General features: G+C 35.2%; 1 protein-coding gene across 2 annotated transcripts in view; it reads left to right on the top strand.

The window, feature by feature from the left end:
• Positions 1-21,599, top strand: part of LOC134529027 (uncharacterized) — a 50,352-nt gene that overhangs the window by 13,140 nt on the left and 15,613 nt on the right. For both annotated transcript variants that reach the window (XM_063362710.1, XM_063362711.1), the window contains exons 4-5: positions 6,571-6,656; positions 7,982-8,116. In XM_063362710.1, coding sequence (XP_063218780.1) covers positions 6,571-6,656; positions 7,982-8,116 — 221 coding nt within the window. The remainder of the gene's footprint in view (positions 1-6,570; positions 6,657-7,981; positions 8,117-21,599) is intronic.

Raw genomic sequence — 21,599 nt, 5'->3', positions numbered from 1 at the left:
CTCAGTACATGTAAATAGTAGTGAAACATCTTTGGCAAACATATCCAGACTCGTAGCATATCGTAAGGGATAAAACTGCATAGAGAGAGGGAAGACAATTTTCTAAATAAACATGAACAAACAAAATTTTACTCTCTTAAAAATACTCCTCAGGATATGAATAATTATTGATACACTATTCAAGGGGGTGTATGATAATGTTGTAAAATGCGGGAAAGTGTAAAATAAGGGAAATGTGTAAAATTCTTTTTTTTGCCCGAAGAACTGTTATATTATAAGACCTAAACACAGTGTACTCTGGTATACACATAATTACTCATTATGAGTGTCTGACACATAACTAAAAAGGGTTATTATATTAACACTTAAGTCCCATACTATATATATTCTGTAGAGGGTAAAAATTGGCACAGTCTATGCACATACTTCCTTACTTTAACTAGCAATTCATACTAACATTAGACATGCATAGGCTTAGAATATTAATATAAATAATACAGATAGTAATAAAAGTTTACTAATGCAAAAGTTTAATTTTTATTTGTAAAAAAAAGCAACAACTCATACAGTCTACCTACACACACACAAGGTAAAGTAACAACTACATACTATATTAAATTCCAGTTTACAATTACTACAATATAGGTTATGAAAGAGGTTTAAAATTAATTTCAGTAAAAGCAATTAAGTATGTATAAATTACAAAAAAGAAATTACAATTGTTCCCTCATGTGCGAACTGACAATTTCATCAATCGGTTGTACTTCTGCACATGACTGTCAATATTGACAAAGTCGCTGACCAAACTGCCTGTTTGAATATTCTTCCAGTCTTCTTCCTCTATGCTGCTGCCTGGTTCACTGTCCTCATTTGTAGACACTGTTCCAGAGCTTGGGAAACCTGACTTCCTGAAACAATTTGAAATTGTTGTTGATGCAACTTGTTTCCATGCATAGGCAATTTCATGCACTGCATCTAGAATATTGATCTTTTTTTCTTGTGGATTTTTGCCAGCATCCAAGAGATTCAACATTTTTTGGACAATCCTTTTCCTGTATTTTAACTTGAAGGCATGAATGATGCCCAAGTCCAAAGGTTGAAGCTCACTGGTGCAGTTCGCAGGGAAAAAAACAAGCTGTACATTCCTTAAATTCAAGTTTTGAGGGTGAGCTGGGCACTGGTCAAGAAACAGCAAAATTTTTCTTCCATTAACACCCATTGATGCATCCAGAGCACGCATTTGCTGTTCGAAGATTTTTGACGTCATCCAGGACTTTTGATTTGCCAAATATTTTGTTGGCAAAGTTATGTTTTTAAAACACCTTGGTTTTTGTGCCTTCCCTATCACCAATGGCTGAAGTTTCTCACTGCCATCTGAATTGCTCATTAGCAAAACAGTGAGCCTTTGTTTACTAAGTTTTCCATAATGACACTGCTCCCCTTTCAAACACAGTGTTTTGTCTGGGAGTAGAGAATAAAACAGGCCTTTTTCATCCGCATTAAAAATGTCTTTCGGTGCATACCCTTGTATTTAATTGGGTAACTGCTCTTGTTTCCACACTTCTACAGTTGTAGAGTCTACACTTCTACTTTCACCACATACTCAAGGTTATGTCTTTGTTTGAAACGGTCAATCCAACCATTGGATGCACGAAACTCATCTAATATTCCTAGCTGTGTTGCTATAAATAGTGCCTTTTCTCTTAACAAAACACTGTTTATTGGTACATTTGAGGCCCTTGCACCAGCAAACCATTCCTTCAAAAGTACTTCAAGTTCCTTGTATTTCGATGCACGAACGTATTTTCGCTTCTTCGAAAAACTACCACACTGCGATGCACTTTCTTCTATCATGTCGCAATTTTTCACAATTGTGTTCAGTGTTGAAATCGGGATGCCTAACCTCTCAGCGAGTGAAACACGAGTACCGACATGTTCGTCCACGCACTTTAAAAACTTATGTTTTTTGTCAATCGATAATGTTTTACATTTCTTACCTATTGCCATCTTGTTAAAAACACAGTAATTAAAGGGGTAAAAAACGTTTTTCCTTTCATGATACTGCCGACCACGTTGTCAATAACAGACTTGACAAAGATACATGCCGGAAATCCTGAATGTATAAGTTATTGATTAACAGTAGGGATTTCTATAAACTATAGCGCTAGCGTCACGTACTAACGTTCTCGTGAAGTCCATGATTATACCAGTGTTGGCAGCCTGTTTTTACCGTTTTTAATAGAAGAGAACTTCAAAACATCGACGAGATATAGCGCTAGTGTTCCCAACAGCAGTTAGGATTTTGTATTTCATACAAAAGTGATATCTTCAAAGGTAAGACGTTCATGACAAACCCGGGAATATCGAATTTATGTAGGGCATAGCAAAAACAAACAGCGTAAATAGCGGGAAGTAGGTTATGGGCTTGTTGTAATAAACGGGAATTAATTGCATTGCATCCAATGAGGTTAAACGGTCCCAAAAAAATGGTGCAAATAACGAGAAAACGTAAAAAGCGGTAATGTAAAATCAGGGTTCTACTGTATATGTTAATGTTACTCACTGTTGAAATATACCATAAATAAATATCAAAGCTAGGATGGATTATGATAAATTAGGTTTTAGTTTAACTTTATATTATGTATAGCTCAGATGTGAGTCAGCATTCGAATAGACAGATATTGTAGTTTAGCAAATATCACCTTATCATTGACTTGTAGTGCAACAGATTCTGTCAACAGGCTACATACACATACTGCAAGAAAAAAAATGGAATTGCATGGATTTACGTCACTGTAAAGAATTTTCTTTACATTATAACCATATTACTGCAATGTGAAAATAAAAACATTATTCCATGCATGGAATTTGTTTGAATTTTTTTTGAACAAGCACATTCTTGGTTGAACTTGTAACAATTCGTGACAAATAATGATCTGTTGAACTGAAGCATGAAAAGAATGATACCAGAAAAAAATATTTAGTTACACAGCTAAACAATACTCATATAACACTGTTTAACAAGACTGATTTACCCAGGTCATTAAAATAATATGTTCTTGAAATAACACCATTTTTTTGCGAATATAGACCTTTGCACGGTGCACAACAATAAACTCAAAACCTGTTATTTTGTCCTCTGTTCAAATACACCCTTACTATATGCCAGCAAGTGGGATGGCGTCAGGCACAGTCAGGTTCCTACTGCCGTGACCCGCCTATCCCTGCAGCATGGCGGTGTTCAACCTGAGCTGCACGCCACGTGGAGCATGCTTAAGGGAATATGGCCTGCCCCGTCCACAACCTTTTAGCTTCAGAAATAGTTTCGCAACAATGTTTCGCAAAAACTTTGTATAAAAATTCGACCTTGAAATGAAACTACCCTAGAAAAGTATAATAGGTTTTAAATGCAAACCAGTCAGATCTCTTCTATAATTGTTAAAATATTTTTGAAATAGCACATAACCATCCGAGCTCTGCATCCTGTTTGGTGGCCCAGTCAGGTGAGTGGGCTCCGAACCACTCGGAAACCAACTCGACAGCTCAGCTAATAAGGTTGATTATGCTAGAGTGTGTGGAATAAAGCCACGTTGGCAATCACTCCACAGAGAGGCCTCGGTAGTCATCAAACACTACACTGACAAGCAAAGTTACAATAATCATATTTTTCCTTGAAATAAAATACTGGCCATACACACGAGCAAGCATTACATGTGGAATTCAAAAGCTTTGGCTGTTTCATCGTGTTTTAATTTTTTAGAGCAATTGAACCCATCATAAAAACTTCATGCATAGAGGGTGAGGAAATTTTCTCTAACTCATTCTATAAGCAATATTTCCTAGTGAATTATGTTTAATATGCATAACCTTACATGCAGACATTGGTGCATACTCGAAAAGTGTGGGTGTGTGTCTTTTACTCACCTCCCACAAATATGATCCGGGTTTGATTCCCGTATGGGTAAAAACAAGTGAAAATGTGGTGGACATGGCTGTGTGTTGTTGGGTTTTCCCCACATACTCATTTTGTAAATGCTGCCTTCTCATCTCTTCAGCCATCATTGTCTCTGATGATCTCCGTGTCAGAGAGATGCTGCACCAAAGTTTGCTATCGCCACCATCAAAACATATTAGTAGTCACACAGGCAGTTATGTGTGATGTCATATTTTACAAATGTATTACTGCTGTAGGACAATGAAAGTAATCATCTAGTGCGCTGCATTTTACACATTTTTTTACTGTTTAGTGTCAAACTAATAGATATAGTTACAGCTAGAGTTACATTCAAGGAATGTTGTTTTAAAATATATTGCTGTTTTAGGAACACAAGTTTACACAAGGAGGAAAGTGACACTTTCAAACTTTTGTGCTGCTTTGCACACATGGAACCCACTGTAAACTCTTAATTTGCTCCTACTCCAAAATTCCTAGCTGGTGGCTTTAAACTCTACTGACACAGAACTCATCGCCCTGAGAACGCAACACCTAACAAACCAAATTATTCTCTCGGTGAGTTTACTTGCTTTCTCCCTCAAGACCGACTGCCAGGCATGAGAGCACTTCTTTCATGGTCCTGCAGCTTTTCTAGTTACTTCACTGCCATCTTCACACTACACAATCAACTGAATCATTAAGCCCTGTTAATATATCCAGGGTTCCTACAAGCAGGGAAAACTCAGGGAATTGAATAGGTGTCTTGAAAACCTAGATAACACTGGAAAAATAAACAATATATGAGTAAAAAACAACAAATACATTTGCTGTCGTTAATTTCTGATACAATGTTTAAGCCTTGATGTCTTAAAACAGAATGTATGTTACTTAGGTTATAAATTTATAAGCCAAATGTTAATCAATATTTGAATTTTCCTTACATTAAATAAATTTAAGTTGTATAAACAAAATTGTATTAATTGAAGCACAGTCAAATTTCTATAGCCTTCCGCATGATCACAATCAATACTGTATATTTCTAAGTTTGATACAAAAAATTTATTACATTGTTTGGGCTGGCAGTAGTGTATAGCTATGCAGTGGTGACGAAAATGATTATAGTGCAAATTGTGCAAGAAACTTTTGTAGGTTTGACCTTTTCTTTTGCATGTTTGCTGAAATGTGTGACTAGAAATTGGTATTGCAACTTATCTTTCATCACAACAGATAAGACTGATGGGCTGCAATGAAAGAGTGGGAACCCTGTCATCAATCTGGCCTGCAGTCAAAATGCGAGGGCCACAGAACAGATCAATAATATAGTCATTGCTGTGTGTATCATGAGGGCTACATTTGTTTCCCTGCAGGTGTACTACTGGCAGCTGCCACTGCAGTTCCTCTGCGACAAACTTACTTCATACTGCGGCCAGCTCAAGTACACGCTACGCATGTGCCCGTGCAATCCTTCAAAAATACATGAAAGTATAGAAAAACATTAATTCACAACCAGACAGTAAAAACAAGGCCTAGGGGCTTATTCACTATAAAGTAGACATATGGTCAGAATAACTTGCATAGCATGAAATTATGATTTTAAATTGTATAGCAAACATAGGAATACTTCTTAAGAGGGATAAAAAGCTGTTATATAAATGATAACCAATGTACTGAACTTGATAAAACAACATAATAAATCATTACATAAACCATTTAATAAGTGGGAAGGGCATTGCCCTTGGGTGTGATAACTTTTGTTGGTTCCTATTTTATTATGTCATGTTAGAAGTCACTTGATTGTAACTTTGTTCAAGTTTTCAGTTTTAAAAAATTTGTGGTTATTATTTATGAATGTTATTTATCTTATTATTTTAAGGAAATAGGACCCCAAAATATTATATTTAATTAATGTGTGTGTTTGTTAGTTTACCAACTCATATTAATATAAATTATTGTAACAATTATATTTTAAGGAAGTGTGTTGGCACTCTGTGTAGCTAATCACATGAAGTGTGGCTGTGGTAGCTGCTGTTGTGTACAAGCTGAATTATTTTTGTGCAATCTTGGTTGAAGAAGATTATTAGTAAATTTCTGTTCAGAAAAGTTCAACATAAATTTATCTGCATATAAATATTTATTCTTCTTTATGAAATATAAAAAAAATTAATGGGTAATTATTTCACTAATTTAATGTGCAGGTACTGTTCAGATAAAATTTTTTATAGGATGGTGGATGCTTTAATGTGTTTACATTTAGTGCTTTGATTTGTTGTGATTTTGTAGCACAAAATTTAAAGTTATATTATTTTTTGTTATGAAATTTAACTTGGATGCTCTTGTCTTTGACATAAATATGGCATTTTTATATAATTCACTTAATTCAAAAGTTTTTTTTTTACAAAAAAAAGATTTTGAATTGTGGATTTGTGTACATCATGTTAAATTTAACCTTAAATATTTAGATAAGTCTGTGAGTGAGTCATGATTTAATTTTTTTATTGTCATTTTTTTTTCTGATTTTGAGAATAGTGATTGGCTACTGTAGTTATTTGTTCTAAGGGCAAGAGCAATGTTGATGCTGATGTAAGAGGTGCGACGTCCATATGCTTGTAACTGACACGCTCTGCTAATTTGTGCAGCTGACGGCGTGGCCCTGGGTGCTGCAGCTACTACTGCACACGCAGATGTCGAGATGATAGTCTTTGTAGCCATCATGTTGCTCAAGGTCAGTGGAAAATTTGTGTATTCTGCTTTTTTCAAGTCACACTTTGTCTCTGGCTACATTCATGGACCTTGCACACACAAACCATTCCTTGAAAAGTACTTCAAGTTCCTCATATTTTGATGCACGAATGTATTTTCTCTTAGAAAAACTACCACACTGAGATGCATTTTCTTGAATCATGTCGCTGCAGGCTTGTATTGTTTCTACAACAAAAAACTGTGGTAAGTCTGCCGGCCACGCGCGTCGAACTACCGAGTACGTCGGATTAAAAAGTGTCGGATTATCGAGGGACAACTGTATTAATTAAAAAAGATATGATACCATTTTTTGCTATTCAGATAAAATATTTGGAATGAAGAGAAAAGTTTTTAATAATACGATACATACCTCATTTGTGCAAAACGTTATCTTTACTCAACCCGCCGTAATTAAGTAGGTTTTTACAGTGTAATATTTTGTTAGCCATTTTAGGAAAAAATACGGTAATATTTATATATATTACAAAATTCATCTAACTCTGTCAAATCTTGATTACAGATATGTACTTCATAAAGTTTAATAAATCTCATTGCCTGGAACAAATAAAAATATGTTTTTCCTACACGTTTTTTATGTTTCGACTTTGGTTCTGTCTCTTGTTTAGTGGCCTTACACATTACCTATAGCCAGAGATGTAAAATAAATGGCACGCTATCAAAATACAAGCAGATGCAGTGGATTCTATGACATTCAATCTTTTCGAGTCGTAGTTGCAGTTAAAATCGCGGTCCCGATACCTTCCAGAGTTTTATCACTGTTTTTTACCAACTCGTTATGGGCGTCTTTGGCAACATTATACGTTTTGTTATTTGTGTGTGACGTGAAAAGTGAAAAAGTATTTATAATTTTATATAAGCAACTAAAGTGTAAATTAGCAAAAAAAACATCTATAATAAGATGCTAATTGTTTCGACCCTTGCTAATTACAAGCCAATCACTGCTATTTAACTTTGTTTACGCTTGATTACGAATTGGGCTACTCTGTGATGTTATTTAACTTGTCACTCTGTGTGAAACTTAAGACAGTGAGCATTGAATGACATGAGCGTTAACAATTTTCTTGACTTTATTTCAGGAAGTTCTCTCCTCCCCCTCCCCCCATCCCCCCCCCCCCCAACCACCCCCACCCTCAGCCAAACTCCTGGGGTTAAGGTTAATATTTTTGAAATTTTTTAAATGATTGACCTTTGTGAATTCATGGCATTGCAGGGGATGAAGAAAATTATAATTAGAGTGCTTTTTCTTGCATTACTTGGCTAAAAACATAAAAAAAAAATTTTTTTCAGGTGCCAGCATCTTTTGGACTGGTGACATTCTTGCTGAAAGAAGGATTACTGAAATCAACAGCGAAGAAGCATTTGTTAGTCTTCTCAGTATCTGCACCTCTTCTTGCCCTCCTGATGTTCTTCTGTCTTGGTCAAGTAAGTATTCACTTAGTTTGTATGCATCTCACTACACTTTACACATACACTCCGCTCCGTGAATACCTGTTGTTTTGTGATAAAATCAGTATTAATAATTCGCTACTTAATCAGTCTGACTTCTTGGGGTTCCCCTCAACCCTAAATGATCCGTGTACTTCTAATCACGATCTAACTCATCCGAGTATGTTTCGATCACCCACGAAAAAAACTCCTACTAATGCGACGGGATCATGTGATAAACCTATGTACGAGCTGCGTATCGAACCATTAAAGTCAGATCAAATAAATATGGAAGCTCTATATAATCTAGTGAATTCTCTAAGTGTCAAAGTTGATGAACTAAAAAGTGAGAACCTCGTGTTAAAAACGCTACTCCTTGATTCCAGAGAAGAAACTGTCAAAATTAAGCAAGAAATGATACAAATAAAGGAACATTTATCATCAGGTAAAGACCATAATGCAACTTATAGTCAAGTAATTAAGAATTCTTCCACTCACAAGACAGCGGAACGTGTAATTTCTCAACGGGACACGGTAAACCGCAGCCAGCCGCGTGACCTACTTACCAGTCAGCAGGAATCCCGATGCGTCATGAGACACGATGACAAAGAACGTGTCGACAGTACACCATTCACGTTAGTGGAACACAGGCGCAAGTCCAACACAAGAGATACCAGTGACATTAAACGTTCAACGGAAATGAAGAAAACTCCTATGAAAATTGGGATTCGTAACATTTCCACACTTAAAATGTTACCCAAACCAGCACCCAAAAGAATGAAAGCTCTGTTTGTGACTCGTTTCGACCCAAGTGTACAAGAACAAGAAATTGTAGAATACATTTCAAGTGAACTGAACTTAGATCATATTAAAGTAACGAAGATGAAAACTAAATTCAATTCATATGCCTCCTTCCATGTTCAGGTTTTAGAAGAGGACTTCAGTCGAATTAATAACATTGTGTTTTGGCCTAGCGGCTGCCTAATAAGCCCCTTCTATGGTAAATTACACCCTGAACAAATCTTGAGCAACTCATCCACTACCGAGGAACTAAACACCTCTACCTGCAACATCGCAACAAATTCTACTGCTATTTCTAAGCCTACATCTGCTCCTACTTCTGCCTTAGCGCCTGGAGGGGCTTCTCACTAGTTCAGTGTGAAACTTAAAAATGAGGAGTTTATTTTATTTTATCAGAATGTAAGAGGCTTGAGGACCAAAGCAATTGAATTTTTTGAAAACATCTCGCGTAGTGATAATGATTTAGTATGTCTAACTGAAACTTGGTTCACTGATAATAGTCTGAATTCTCATTATTTCAACAATAATTACCTTATTTACAGATCTGATAGGGACCCTGTATTAACTTTGAAGAGTAGAGGTGGTGGTGTCCTGACTGCTGTTAATAAACATAAATTCAAAAATGTAACATCTACGCATGAATATGACTATCCAGGAATAGAAGCTGTCTGGATAAATATAAAAACACATGATAAACCTTTAATCATTGGGAATATCTATATTCCCCCTCAAACAACTCCTTCAGCTTACACTTCATACTTTGAAGCCCTTGAAGATAAGTTTGTGAATTCTGATGTCTCTTTATTAATAATTGGTGATTTTAATGTTCCAGGCATTGACTGGCCTCAATTACATACCCAAAATATAGTTCATTCAAATATTAAGTCGAAAGCCAGATCATTAATCAACTTTGTATCAGCAAGAGGTTTAATTCAGCTTAATCAAACTCAACCTTCGGCCCAACTCTTGGACCTATGTCTCACTAATATTTAGGGATGGGGCGACCGAATCCAATATCCGCCGAATCCGCCGAATCCTAGGGATTCGAAGGTTCGGCGGGTCTGATATAGGATTCGTCAAAGGATTCGGTTTTTACTATTTACGGGGAAAAAATACAGTAAAACTCGCTTACGAGGTCCCGCATGGTAGGTTTTTCCGTATAAAGCGTTTAAATTGCCCGAGGTCTCGTCATTTACGCCATTAAATGTGTGATATAATGTCCGTTAAATTTTTTCTGAAACTTCTTGTCTCAAATAATGGCACACGTAAATATGAAGAAAAGACAAATGAACAACAACATACGAAGAAATACGGATGAGTACCATAACTACAGTACAAACCCAATAGTTATTTTAAGATAATTACCATGAAAAGGACAAAAGATTCTTTGTAGAATACCATAATTACTACAGAAGCATGATAGCTACCATATTTGCACTATAGTTATCGTAACAACTGAGATGTATATTTACCGTGATAGTAAAGTATTATTTATTTATGACATATTAAATTAAAGAACATTGTTAAAAAAAAAAAAGGATGTTAAACTTTGATATGTACGGTTCGCACATGTTGCTAAGAAATAATGCGATCTGAAAGAATGCAGTACTACTACGAAAAGTGAAAATGGTACTCGTGGATTTTTAGGTTATGGCAGTCTCTTTCGTTTTTCAATAATATCGGCCGAAAATTAACGAGCGTACTGTATCAGAAGTCGGCAGAAATGCCAATTCAACTAAATATTGGCAAAATCGGCTTCTTCAATACAGCTCTACATTTAATGACATGAGTAAACATATTTCAGACTTCAGGATATTGAAAAAGACTTTAATTTCCATGTAGGTTTATTGTGTGTATGTTTTTTTTGCAAGTGTAAATTGAATGAAGTAAAATGTTTTTATTTTTATTACTTTCAATTGATTAAACTTTAATGACCAGTTACAGATATTTATGACACTAATTTTGAGGTTAAGCAATTTTACTAAAGCATTCCAGCCAAGCAGGTTGCCAGCGAGAGACGCTTCTCTTTTGCTGGAAACACTATCTCCAATCGTAGAGCTAATTTAACTCCTGAACGTGCAGAACAAATTATTGTTCTGAATGATAGATTAAAGAACAGAATGTAAATACTCTGTGACAATCTCTCTCAGAATTATTGTGCTGAAAAGTGGAAATGTTGAAACAATGTGAATGTACTTTTCAAACAACATGATTTTTGGTGCTAAGTTTGTTGAAGCTCAGTAAGGACTCCAGAAAAATTGACAAGGGTGAAATTTTTCCAAAGATATGTTACATTTACACAAACATATACTTGGTTATGTTAGTTGGATGATATCAGTTACTAATGAACCAATGGAAACAGGTAAGATTCAATGAAAAAACATTTTATTTTTATTCTAGCAGTGCAAAAGTAAACACACTCTGTAAATAGTTACCCAAAATTAATAAGCCCACTTCATTTTAATACTTTATTTAAACATGATATTAAGTTTAAGATAAAAATAATTTCCCAAAAGTGTAACTGTACCACAAAAGCTCGAGCTCGGCTTGAAGTAAAATTCTTAGGCTCGCAGACCTCTAGCTTATTTATAGAAAAAAACCTAACCGCTAATCTGTACTAAAACTGAAATTTCTCAAGAAAAAATTGTTGTCTTTATATACACTTATACCAGAAATGTACCAATCTACATGTGATAAAGTCAAGGGACTTTTAGTGCAAGCAGAATACATCTCACTTACATTAGATATGTGGACATAATCTATTAAAAGATTCGGGTTTGGGTTCGAGATTCGGCATTCCAGTCGAGGATTCGAGTTAGGATTCGGATTCGAGGAAATCAGGATTCGCCCCATCCCTACTAATATTGAATCATGTCTGGTTAGCAAAGCTCTGGAACCACTAGTTAAAGAAGATAGCTTTCATCCTGCATTAGAGATAAACTTCCAATTTGATATGTACATCGTCTTCATATAAAAACTATAAGATTGGTGACTATCTCGGCCTTTTTATTGCTCTTAGGGACCATGACTGGTCAATTTTATACAATTCTAAAAATATAAATACCATGGTTGACTACTTAACGTGTACAATGAATGATCTTATAGATTTATTTGTACCTACCACTATTAAAAAGGCTAAAAAATATCCCCTATGGTATTCCAACCAACTAATAAAATCTCTTAAGAAGAAATCGCACTATCATAAATTATATAAACGAAATCTGAATCCTTTTTACTATTTATTATTCTCAGATTACCGTAAGGAAACTAAATCACTTATGTGTAGGGATAAAACAAACTGGCTTTGTAATATTAACAATAAAATTAAGCAAAACCCTAAAAAATTTTGGAATTATGTTAAAATAATGAGAAAGGGTTATAGTCAGCATCCCTCAATTAAAATTAATAACTCAATTACGGATAATAATTATTTAATTGCAAATTCCTTTGCTGAATATTTTTCAAGTGTCTATGTTACTACAAATAACACAAACATATCTTCTTGTTGTTCATACAATATTCCAATGTCTAATATCTCGATTAGTTTAGTCATATGGAGTATAAAAACCTTAAAATCTACATTGTCCACAGGACCTGATAACATACCAAATTTTATCATCAAAGGTTGCTCCTTAATCCTTGCTCCTCTCTTACAGCATATATATAATTTCAGTATTCTAAATAGCATCTACCCTGATAAATGGAAAATTGCAAAGGTTATTCCTGTACACAAAAAGGGCAAAACTTCTATTGATTCAAATTATAGGCCTATATCCCTGTTAAATGGATTTGCCAAAATTTTTGACAAAATAATATTTAAACACTTAGCGTTTAACGTAAAAAATAGATTGTCTGATTCACAGCATGGGTTCAGAACAGGTAAAACAACCATGACAAACTTAGTCTCCTTTCTTAATCCTATTTATTCAGAAGTCATCACACGTGGTCAAGTAGATGTTTGTTACTTTGATTTAGCTAAAGCTTTCGACACTGTTAATCATCAAATACTACTAAGCAAATGTTCCAAAATTGGGCTAAGTGATAAATATTTATCATGGTTAACAAGCTATTTAAATAACAGAAACTTTTATGTTTCAGTACAGAATATAAGTTCAGATCTCCACCCAACTCCTTCTGGCGTCCCGCAAGGTGGCACACTATCTCCTTTACTCTTCAATATCTACATTGATGATATAATATCTGGATTAAAGAACTCAGTTGGCACTCTTTTTGCTGATGACTTAAAGATATATAGAAAAATCTCTTCATATCATGACAGCTATCTACTTCAATGTGATATTACAGAAATTGCAAATTGGTGCACAAATAATTTGGTCAATCTAAACATGGAAAAAACTGCTATCATTACCTTCACTAGAAAAACCTACCCATTGCAATATGAATACAAACTTGATAACTCACCTATTAAAAAATCTCAACATGTCAAAGACCTAGGAATTTTACTGGATCAAAAACTATTTTTTCATCTTCACATTGAAAACATTATCTCGGTATCTAACAAAATACTTGGTCTAATTAAATTTATCACCTTTAACACCTCCAATATTGACTCTATTCTCTCCCTCTATACAGCTCTAATAAGATCAAAACTTGAATATGGTTCTATTATATGGAATAGCATCAATAACACTGATATTGAAAAGCTTGACAGGATTCAATCTAAAGTATCTGACTATATTAACAAAAAATTAAATACCATCAATAACATAGATTTAAATTCCCTCCTTGGTTCATTATCAACTAGAAGAAAGATCTTAGATGCCATTTTTGTCTTCCATTGTTATTATGGTAATCTTATATGTCCTCATATATTTGATGTTACTGGCATTAAAATTCCTTCTTTTAATAGCCGTAACCCACCTTTTTTGTGCACACTTTTAAATACAAATGATATTATATATAGACTTGTTAACAATTTTAATATGTATGTTAATCACTTACAACCTACCAGAGAGAAAAAACTTGTTAAAAAAATTATTCTTTCGGCATCCAAAGATTAATTATCTTTATGCTCTAATGTTATTACCTAAATTATTTAATACCAGATGTATTAATCTAAGGATACCAACTGTATGTTATGTTGTCTTGTCTTTGTTTTTGTCCTACTATTTGTTGTTCTTATAATTTATTGTTTTGTTCTTATTTTTGTTCTGTTACTGTATTTGTTTTTTTTTTACATGTCTTACATGTTGTGCCCACCGTTGGAGCCTTGTGCTGTTGGTGTGGCATGTAACAAATTAAATAAATAAAAAAAAATAAAACCATATTCAAGTGCTAATTTAAGTTTTTTTTAAAATATATTTGTTAATACACTAGAGTCCCGTTATAGCGAGGTGTCACGGTTCCGGGTTTGATCCTCGCTATAACCGTGTCCTCGCTATAACCGAATTGGACAGATTTTGGCCCCCAAAAAATAAAAATTAACCGAAAATAGCATAAAAATTGTGTTTAAACCTGTATAATTGGAAAATAACAGGTTATATTAACGAAATTTTAATTTCTGTGAGCAGATGTGTGAATTCTCTTTAAAACGATACCCCATAAGTACGGATGCGATCACCGATTGCGTCAAAATAACCAGAATACCCTATCAAGCCACGTAAGTATAGCATCTCAGCCCGCGGCCGACGCAGCATTGTCCTGCTATCTATTGTCGACGCGGGCTGTCTGCTGGCGGCAACGTTGGTTCGGGATGTTGCTAACAGGTGGTGCTAGTGTAGCGCGACGATTTAATTCCTTACAAAATAGCAGGAGTGCGGCTGCGGCAACGCACGTACGCCTCAAACGTAATAGTCGCTGGAAAACTATACTTTTTTCATTTAAAGAAACCTGTCAACTTTTTTAGAAAATAAATTTGGGATTAAACTCAAACCATCACCACCCCTTTCTCGGACAGATACCCCAACAACTGACCGAAACAAAAGTTACAAGAAAACTGCCCTAGCGATTCGGAAATAAATACGGTAGTGCCGACTAGAGGTGTAAAAGTAACGAAAAAATGTGTAACCGTATGTATTTGTTACTATAACAATTAGTACTCGTTACTATCGTTACGTTACTCGTTACTTCTGATACTGCATGACATGCTATGTTATGTTGCAGCAACGAATCCAGTCGTATTGCGTACGCGTACAGCAGGGGGGGGGGACACTTCATAGGGCAAGGCAATCGCATTTTTCCAGTTGCTATACAGTTTTATCCAACATCTGAGCACGAAAATTATAATCAAAATACCACGTTGATTAAATAAATATTACATTTGTTTTAACATTTTATCAAATTTATGGCATAAATTGGTATTGTTGAAATGAAAATAATATATTTACTTAAAAGAAAATAAACAAATTTTCGTTGGCATGTTGAACCACTTGTTTAACCAACAACACCATAATTAATGGCGTCGGCGTTGAATTAAGTAATATTAGGTTTAATAAAAAACTTTCTAAGGAAATTTTGTTTCAATCATGTTTAAATAGTAATAACGTTAAATAATATCAATGATTTCATGAACTACTTTATAAATCACTGTTAACTGTTATGAAACATGCCTGATTCGGCTACGTGTTGTGTTAACTACTGGTACAAGAGAAGAGATAATAATAATTTATTTTACTTTAAGTTTCCGCTTGACGAAACTAGGTATGTGTAAATTATTAAAACGATACAAAATAAAAGTTTTTTGTAATTAAAATAGTGATGAGTATTTTGTTTTCATGCCCTACAGAATTTCCTCTTTTTAGGCTGTGTGTAGTCGCACGTTGAAGACAAGCACACAATACATTAATACCTAGGTACCTACTGTTCTAAATGTCAATGAGTCTCAAATTCTGCTCAAACTTGCTACTTATATACTTTAATTAGTCTAAATGTTTTGTATGAATTTTATTTTTTGGTCGAGAGGGAGGTGTGGGTAAAAATTTTGTATTGCGTATCCAAGTCTATCCCTTGATACTAATGGCATTATCCTGTGGTAATGATTCTTGCTGTTTTAACATTAATTAAAACAGCAAGCATCATGTGCCACCGGATAAATCATACATGATCATGCCAACAGTATCAAGGGATAAACTTGGATACGTGCTACGGAACAATTACCGAGGTGAGGGTTGCGATAAAATGAAGTGTCTTTTAAATTTTTATGTTGAAATTAAGGTTTTTTTTCCGTAACAATTGCTATACACCTGTCTTCAAGAAGTGAAGATACGAGAATGATTTGTACTTTCACCTAATCCATAAAGAATTAATGCCATTGGTAACAGCTTCATTTCAGTTTTTGTGGGAAAATTGTACAACTTAGGCAGTTAAATTTGCCAGAAATACACATTGCCTGTGTTAATGATTAAATACTTCTGCACGTTTTTTTATGCATTAGTTTTGTTTGCGATTTGTAATGCAATTCGGTAGGTACCTACGAAAATCCTAACCTTAACTTCAATCAACGTGATTCTACTAGAACAGAAATTGTTTCTTGGACATTAAAAAATGCAGCAATTTAATATAATCCAAAAATATGTTACATGTTATGCATTTTAACAAATGTTATGATACGTAAACAAAACATTTTTAACCGAAATGAGGTTAAGGCAAACACTGTCCCGAAGGTAAGAAATTTACTTATTGTTTTAAAAATATTGCTCTCCTAAATCATTTTATGTTACGTTTACCGATATTTAGTTAAATGATTTGCTTATAAGGAAAAAAAAAATTAAAATCCATATTTTTATAAATATTAATGCATGCACGAAAAAAGTCACAAGCTCGCCAACATTCAGTTGAAGCTACAAATTTCCCTACTATTCAAATTAGTGTTTTAAGCATATTAACTGCAAATTGTACTTTCTACGAACAATGTTGTATTTAAATTAAAATTTACTTATAATTTTAAACGTAAGTCTTACTCCAGAAGGTATTTTATCTCGGTTTTAAGCCATTGCAACTTCATTTTAATGTTTGTCAAGTTTGCGTTTTTGTATAGCAACTAGAGCATTTCTGAATAAAAAAAACGTAGAACTGCAATAGCATTGAGTGTCCACTCTGTACTAGTACTTTATTTACTCTATGGCGTACAGTATGACGTCGCGTAAATAATAATAAATAGAATATAAACAATTAACAATATTTGATAATTAATAGTTTTTGTTAACCAAGAAACAATTAAATTTCATTAGAGCGGCTTTTTGATATTATCTCTTTTAAGATAACCAAAAAAAAACGTGAAAATACGCGATTATAAAAACAAAAACCTACATATTTCAAATTTGTAAAAAATACTTTCTTACGTTGTTTCTGTTCCAATCTCAAACTTTGTCTACACACGGCACAGATAACTAACGGAAGTTTGATAAAAGAAAGAAAGGATGGGATTCTATTTTTAAGCCACGCACTTAGGTGGCGACTGCACGGCTGAAGAATGTGACAGGCGTCCTCGGCAAGATGTCTAGTGGCGAGCGAGAGGGGTGGAGATAAAGCAGACAAATAACAAAAGCGCGCTACAAGCGATCACGCCGTAAATTCCTCAAAAATACCTCGTTATAGCCGTGTTCTCGCTATTACCGTGCTCGCTATAATGAGATTCTACTGTAGTTAAATGTGAAATGAGAATTTTTAGATTACTTAAGAATTCGAATTTCAAGAGACATTCTAAAATAGACTATTTAAAAGCCTATTTTATGAGAGAATATTTCCAGGCATGAGCAATGTACCATTTTCCAGTTTGAACAATAAAATACAAATACTGCAGTTAGTGCCTCGTCAGGCTGTGGGATGTAGTTAAATGGGAAACAGAAATAAACCATCAATACTAGAGGTAACCTTCTGCCTGAAAGTGAAAACTTGTTGCGCCAGAAGTCCCTTAGAAGGGAGGGAGCGAACAAAGACTTAGTTACTGAAAGTAAAAATTACAGTGTGATATATTAATTAAAATCACTATAAACGAAATATTTAAGGGTTGGCAGGGGGGGATGAACTGGGTCTGGCTGGTGCCTCATGATGTGGCAGGCATTATGGTCAGCGTCTCTGTTGGTCACTCGGAGCTAATCCTTGCAAGATGTTGACATGACTGCGATGATGGTGTTAATTCTGTAGCTGGCTAGTCTAGAGAGAAAGATCGAGATTTGACGTGACACCTTTAACTTTATTATTTAGGTGGAAATTGATAAATTTGTAAGGGCTTTGAATCTTAAGTCTGCAACGCTTGATGACTAAATTTAGCTTTTGTGGGCAATTCACTCCCTTTTTTTGCTTCCAGCAAATCGGCGCTTTTCCCTACCTATCCGTAGGGATGATATTGATTTTGTGATGCTGGTCAGTTTGGTTCTGTTGTGAAATCTGCTGCTCTTAGGCAAGTTACATAAGACATGGAGTGTGTGAGCTGGTTTATTAGGGAGAGTATTAGGACGGAAAGCTAGTACTTCACTGACGGCCAGTGCATTTACATTGTTCTGAGAAGTAAATGCAGTATGATTAGTAGGCAGTTTAATGGGAAGAATAGTGATAGATTTTGGGTGAGTTTCCATAGAGTATTGTTTATGGTTGTTATTCGGTGTAGTTTTGCATTCCACACTGAGGTGCTGTATTGCCAGGTTATTGTTCAGCACAGTTTACAGTAGTGGTGCACCGATGCGGATACCGATGAATCGTAATCGGCGATTATGGGTACTTACCGATTAATCGTAATCGGCGATTATCTTAACGATTACTTTGCCGATTATTTACGTCCCAGCGTAAAGTAGGTTTTTACCGTGTACTATTTTGTTACACATTTTAGGACGAAATACGGTAATATTTGTATATATTACAAAATTCATCTAACTCCGTCATATCATAATCACAGATATTTCGTTAAGTTTAATAAATCTCATTGCCTCCAACAATAAATTTTCCTACACGTTTATTTACGTTTTGTCTTTTGTTTAGTGGCCTTGTACACTACCTATAGCCAGAGACGTAAAATAGATGGCACGCAATCAAAATACCACAAACAATTGCAGTGGATTCTATGACAATCAATCTTTTCGAGTCGTAGTAGCGGTTCAAAATCGTGGTCCCGATACCTTCTAGTTTTTATCACTGCGTTTTACAAACTCGTTATGGGCGTCTTTGGTAACATTATCCGTTTGTTATTTGTATGTGACGTGAAAAGTGAAAAAGTATTTATAATTTTATATATTCAGTCAACATAAATAAAATCACATGTGCTAAAATTGGTTTTCAGTCATTTTTATATAATTATAGTGAGATGGCGAGTAGGGAGAAAAAAAAGTAAGTGTGGAAACATGTTTCTATAAACTCAAGTGAACAAAATAAAGCAGCATGTTTACATTGTTAAACGGTAATTTCTTGATGTAACCTTATGTGATAGTCAATAATAATGCTAGTTTTCCGCAACAAAAACTTACCCATTGTAAATTACAATTATTAGACTGTAGTTCAAGTTGTTTACAACAACAAATATAAATAGAAGTTAATTTAATTTACACTTTGCAATGAATTAATAGTGTATTTTATATATTTTTATACTGTTATTATAACCGTATTCTCAATTTTACCTAATCTTGTTATTAAATTCACATGGGAATAAAAATTTTTGTGTGCATTATTACACTTAAAAAAATTTCTTCATTATAATCGGTAACTGAATCGGTATCTGCCGATTATTGCTCTCATAATCGGTAATCGAATCGGTAATCGGTAAAGTCATATCGGTGCACCACTAGTTTACAGGTTGGTGAATTCTGTCTTGAGTGCAAGGAACGTATTGCATTGCCATCTGCGCCAAGTAGAGTTTTTTTGCACTGATAAACATTTTAATATGTTGTGGCAGTGTGTTCGGGTTCTATTTTTGTTTAAGCTTAGGCTCAGCTGTTGTTGTGGCTTTTGTAAGAAGACGGAATAGGTATGCAGGTCTTCGGCCCTTGCTTGGTTGGCTGTGGAATTAGTTGTTTGCTAATATGAGAATTTAATATCTGTCAGTTGGCTTCTTGGGGTGCATTAGTTTGAATTATGTACTTGGATTTTTATATAGAATTGATGTTGAAATATATGGTGAAGTCCAGGACTTCAGAATGTTGGTCTGCTGTCGAGGAAGCAGGTGGGATGTTAAGGGGCACAGACCATATATATATTTTTTGAAGTATGCAACCGTTGCATTTTGTGGGTGTGCAGTTGCAGGCCGGATGCTGTGCGTCTAGATCACCCAGCAACAGACATGTAGGGTGCATGTTGTTAGGGCTCGCTGGTTCTCTGTCATCAGCTGATGTAACTGCTTCAGTTTTACAAGTCAAGTATTTGCCCTTCATCGTGTAGAACGTTAGTCTGATTGTCAGAACTACTTACTCTTCCCTGTATGGCTGACGGTGTATAGTTCGTGGGGGCAAGGTGTGTTTCTGTAATTGCTACTATTTGTATTTTATGTTCCTGTAGGATTTCTTCCAGCATTCCATGCATCCCGGGTGGCATTTATCTCTATTTGAATGTTAGGGTCTATTGACATTGGAGAAGCTGGAATGGCAGTTGCACAGTTTTTCTGCTATGTTGACTTGTATGGGCTGTATGGATGCTACTGGTGAGACTGATAGTCTTGTTTTCAGCCATTGTTGCAGTGATGGCTGTGGCGGTGTTGACAGAGGCAGGCTACCCGAGTATGAACAAGCGTGTGCCGGAGCAGATGCAGGGGTGACTCATTGCAAAGTGCCAGTCTGGCAGTTGTCTTGACCAGACCGTTGCCTTATTTCTGCTGGGGTGGTGGAGGAAACGATAGTTGGAATGGAGGGTGGTACTGGCCAGTGTACAGACGCACAGGCATGGTGCATGGTTGCTATACTCTGTTGTGGGCGCTGCTGCGTCATGTGAGCAGCCGCTGCTATAGCGGGGTGGAGACCAGAGTCATTTCCTGGCACATAGCCTGTTGCAGGATGTGTGTGAGCATTTGACTTGTGCTGTGCAAGGGCTTTCTGGTTGGCAGGGCAGTCTTTGTACATTGTGTTGTGATTCTGATAACAGTTGGCACATTTGGGTGGGTTTAGGCAGTTGTAAGTTGCTCTATGGTTGGGCACTGGGGCAGTCTTCTTATTTATGTGAACCAATTGACAACAGTGCCCACGTTGCAGGAGTCTTATTGTGAGGCCAGTGGCTGTCTTGAGTTTTAAAGCTACTATGTGGCAAACATCTACTTTCAAATAGCCAGGCCGTGCTTTTACCTGCTGGTACTAACACTTTGAAATATCAAATATTTGTTTATTTACAGTAGAACCCCTGTCATACACTTTTCAACGGAGGGCACAAAAATGGTGTATGATGCGGGAAAGTGTATGAAAAGGGAATGGCAATAATAAAAAAAATTTCAATCTAGCATACCAGCCCAATGTCAGATTAAACTTAAATACATAATGTGTAAATAATTGCATCATATTAATGAAAGATATGAATTCATCATTATATATACATATAATAAAACTACCAGAAATGTAAAATACAGTCCATAATCAAGTAAAGCAGTCCTTTCTTGGAGAGGGGAAAGGTCACCAAGCCTAAATTAAAAATAAAAAAATTAGGCTATTGTAAAAAGAAAAACAGAAATTTTTGCTGGTTTGTTTCATTTTACAAACAACTTTATGCAACAGAACAATTTTCAATAAAATTTTAACTTGAGAAACGTAAA

Source organism: Bacillus rossius, chromosome 2 (genome assembly GCF_032445375.1).
Source record: "Bacillus rossius redtenbacheri isolate Brsri chromosome 2, Brsri_v3, whole genome shotgun sequence".
NCBI classification, from domain to species: domain Eukaryota; kingdom Metazoa; phylum Arthropoda; class Insecta; order Phasmatodea; family Bacillidae; genus Bacillus; species Bacillus rossius.
This window is presented reverse-complemented; position numbering and strand designations above follow the sequence as displayed.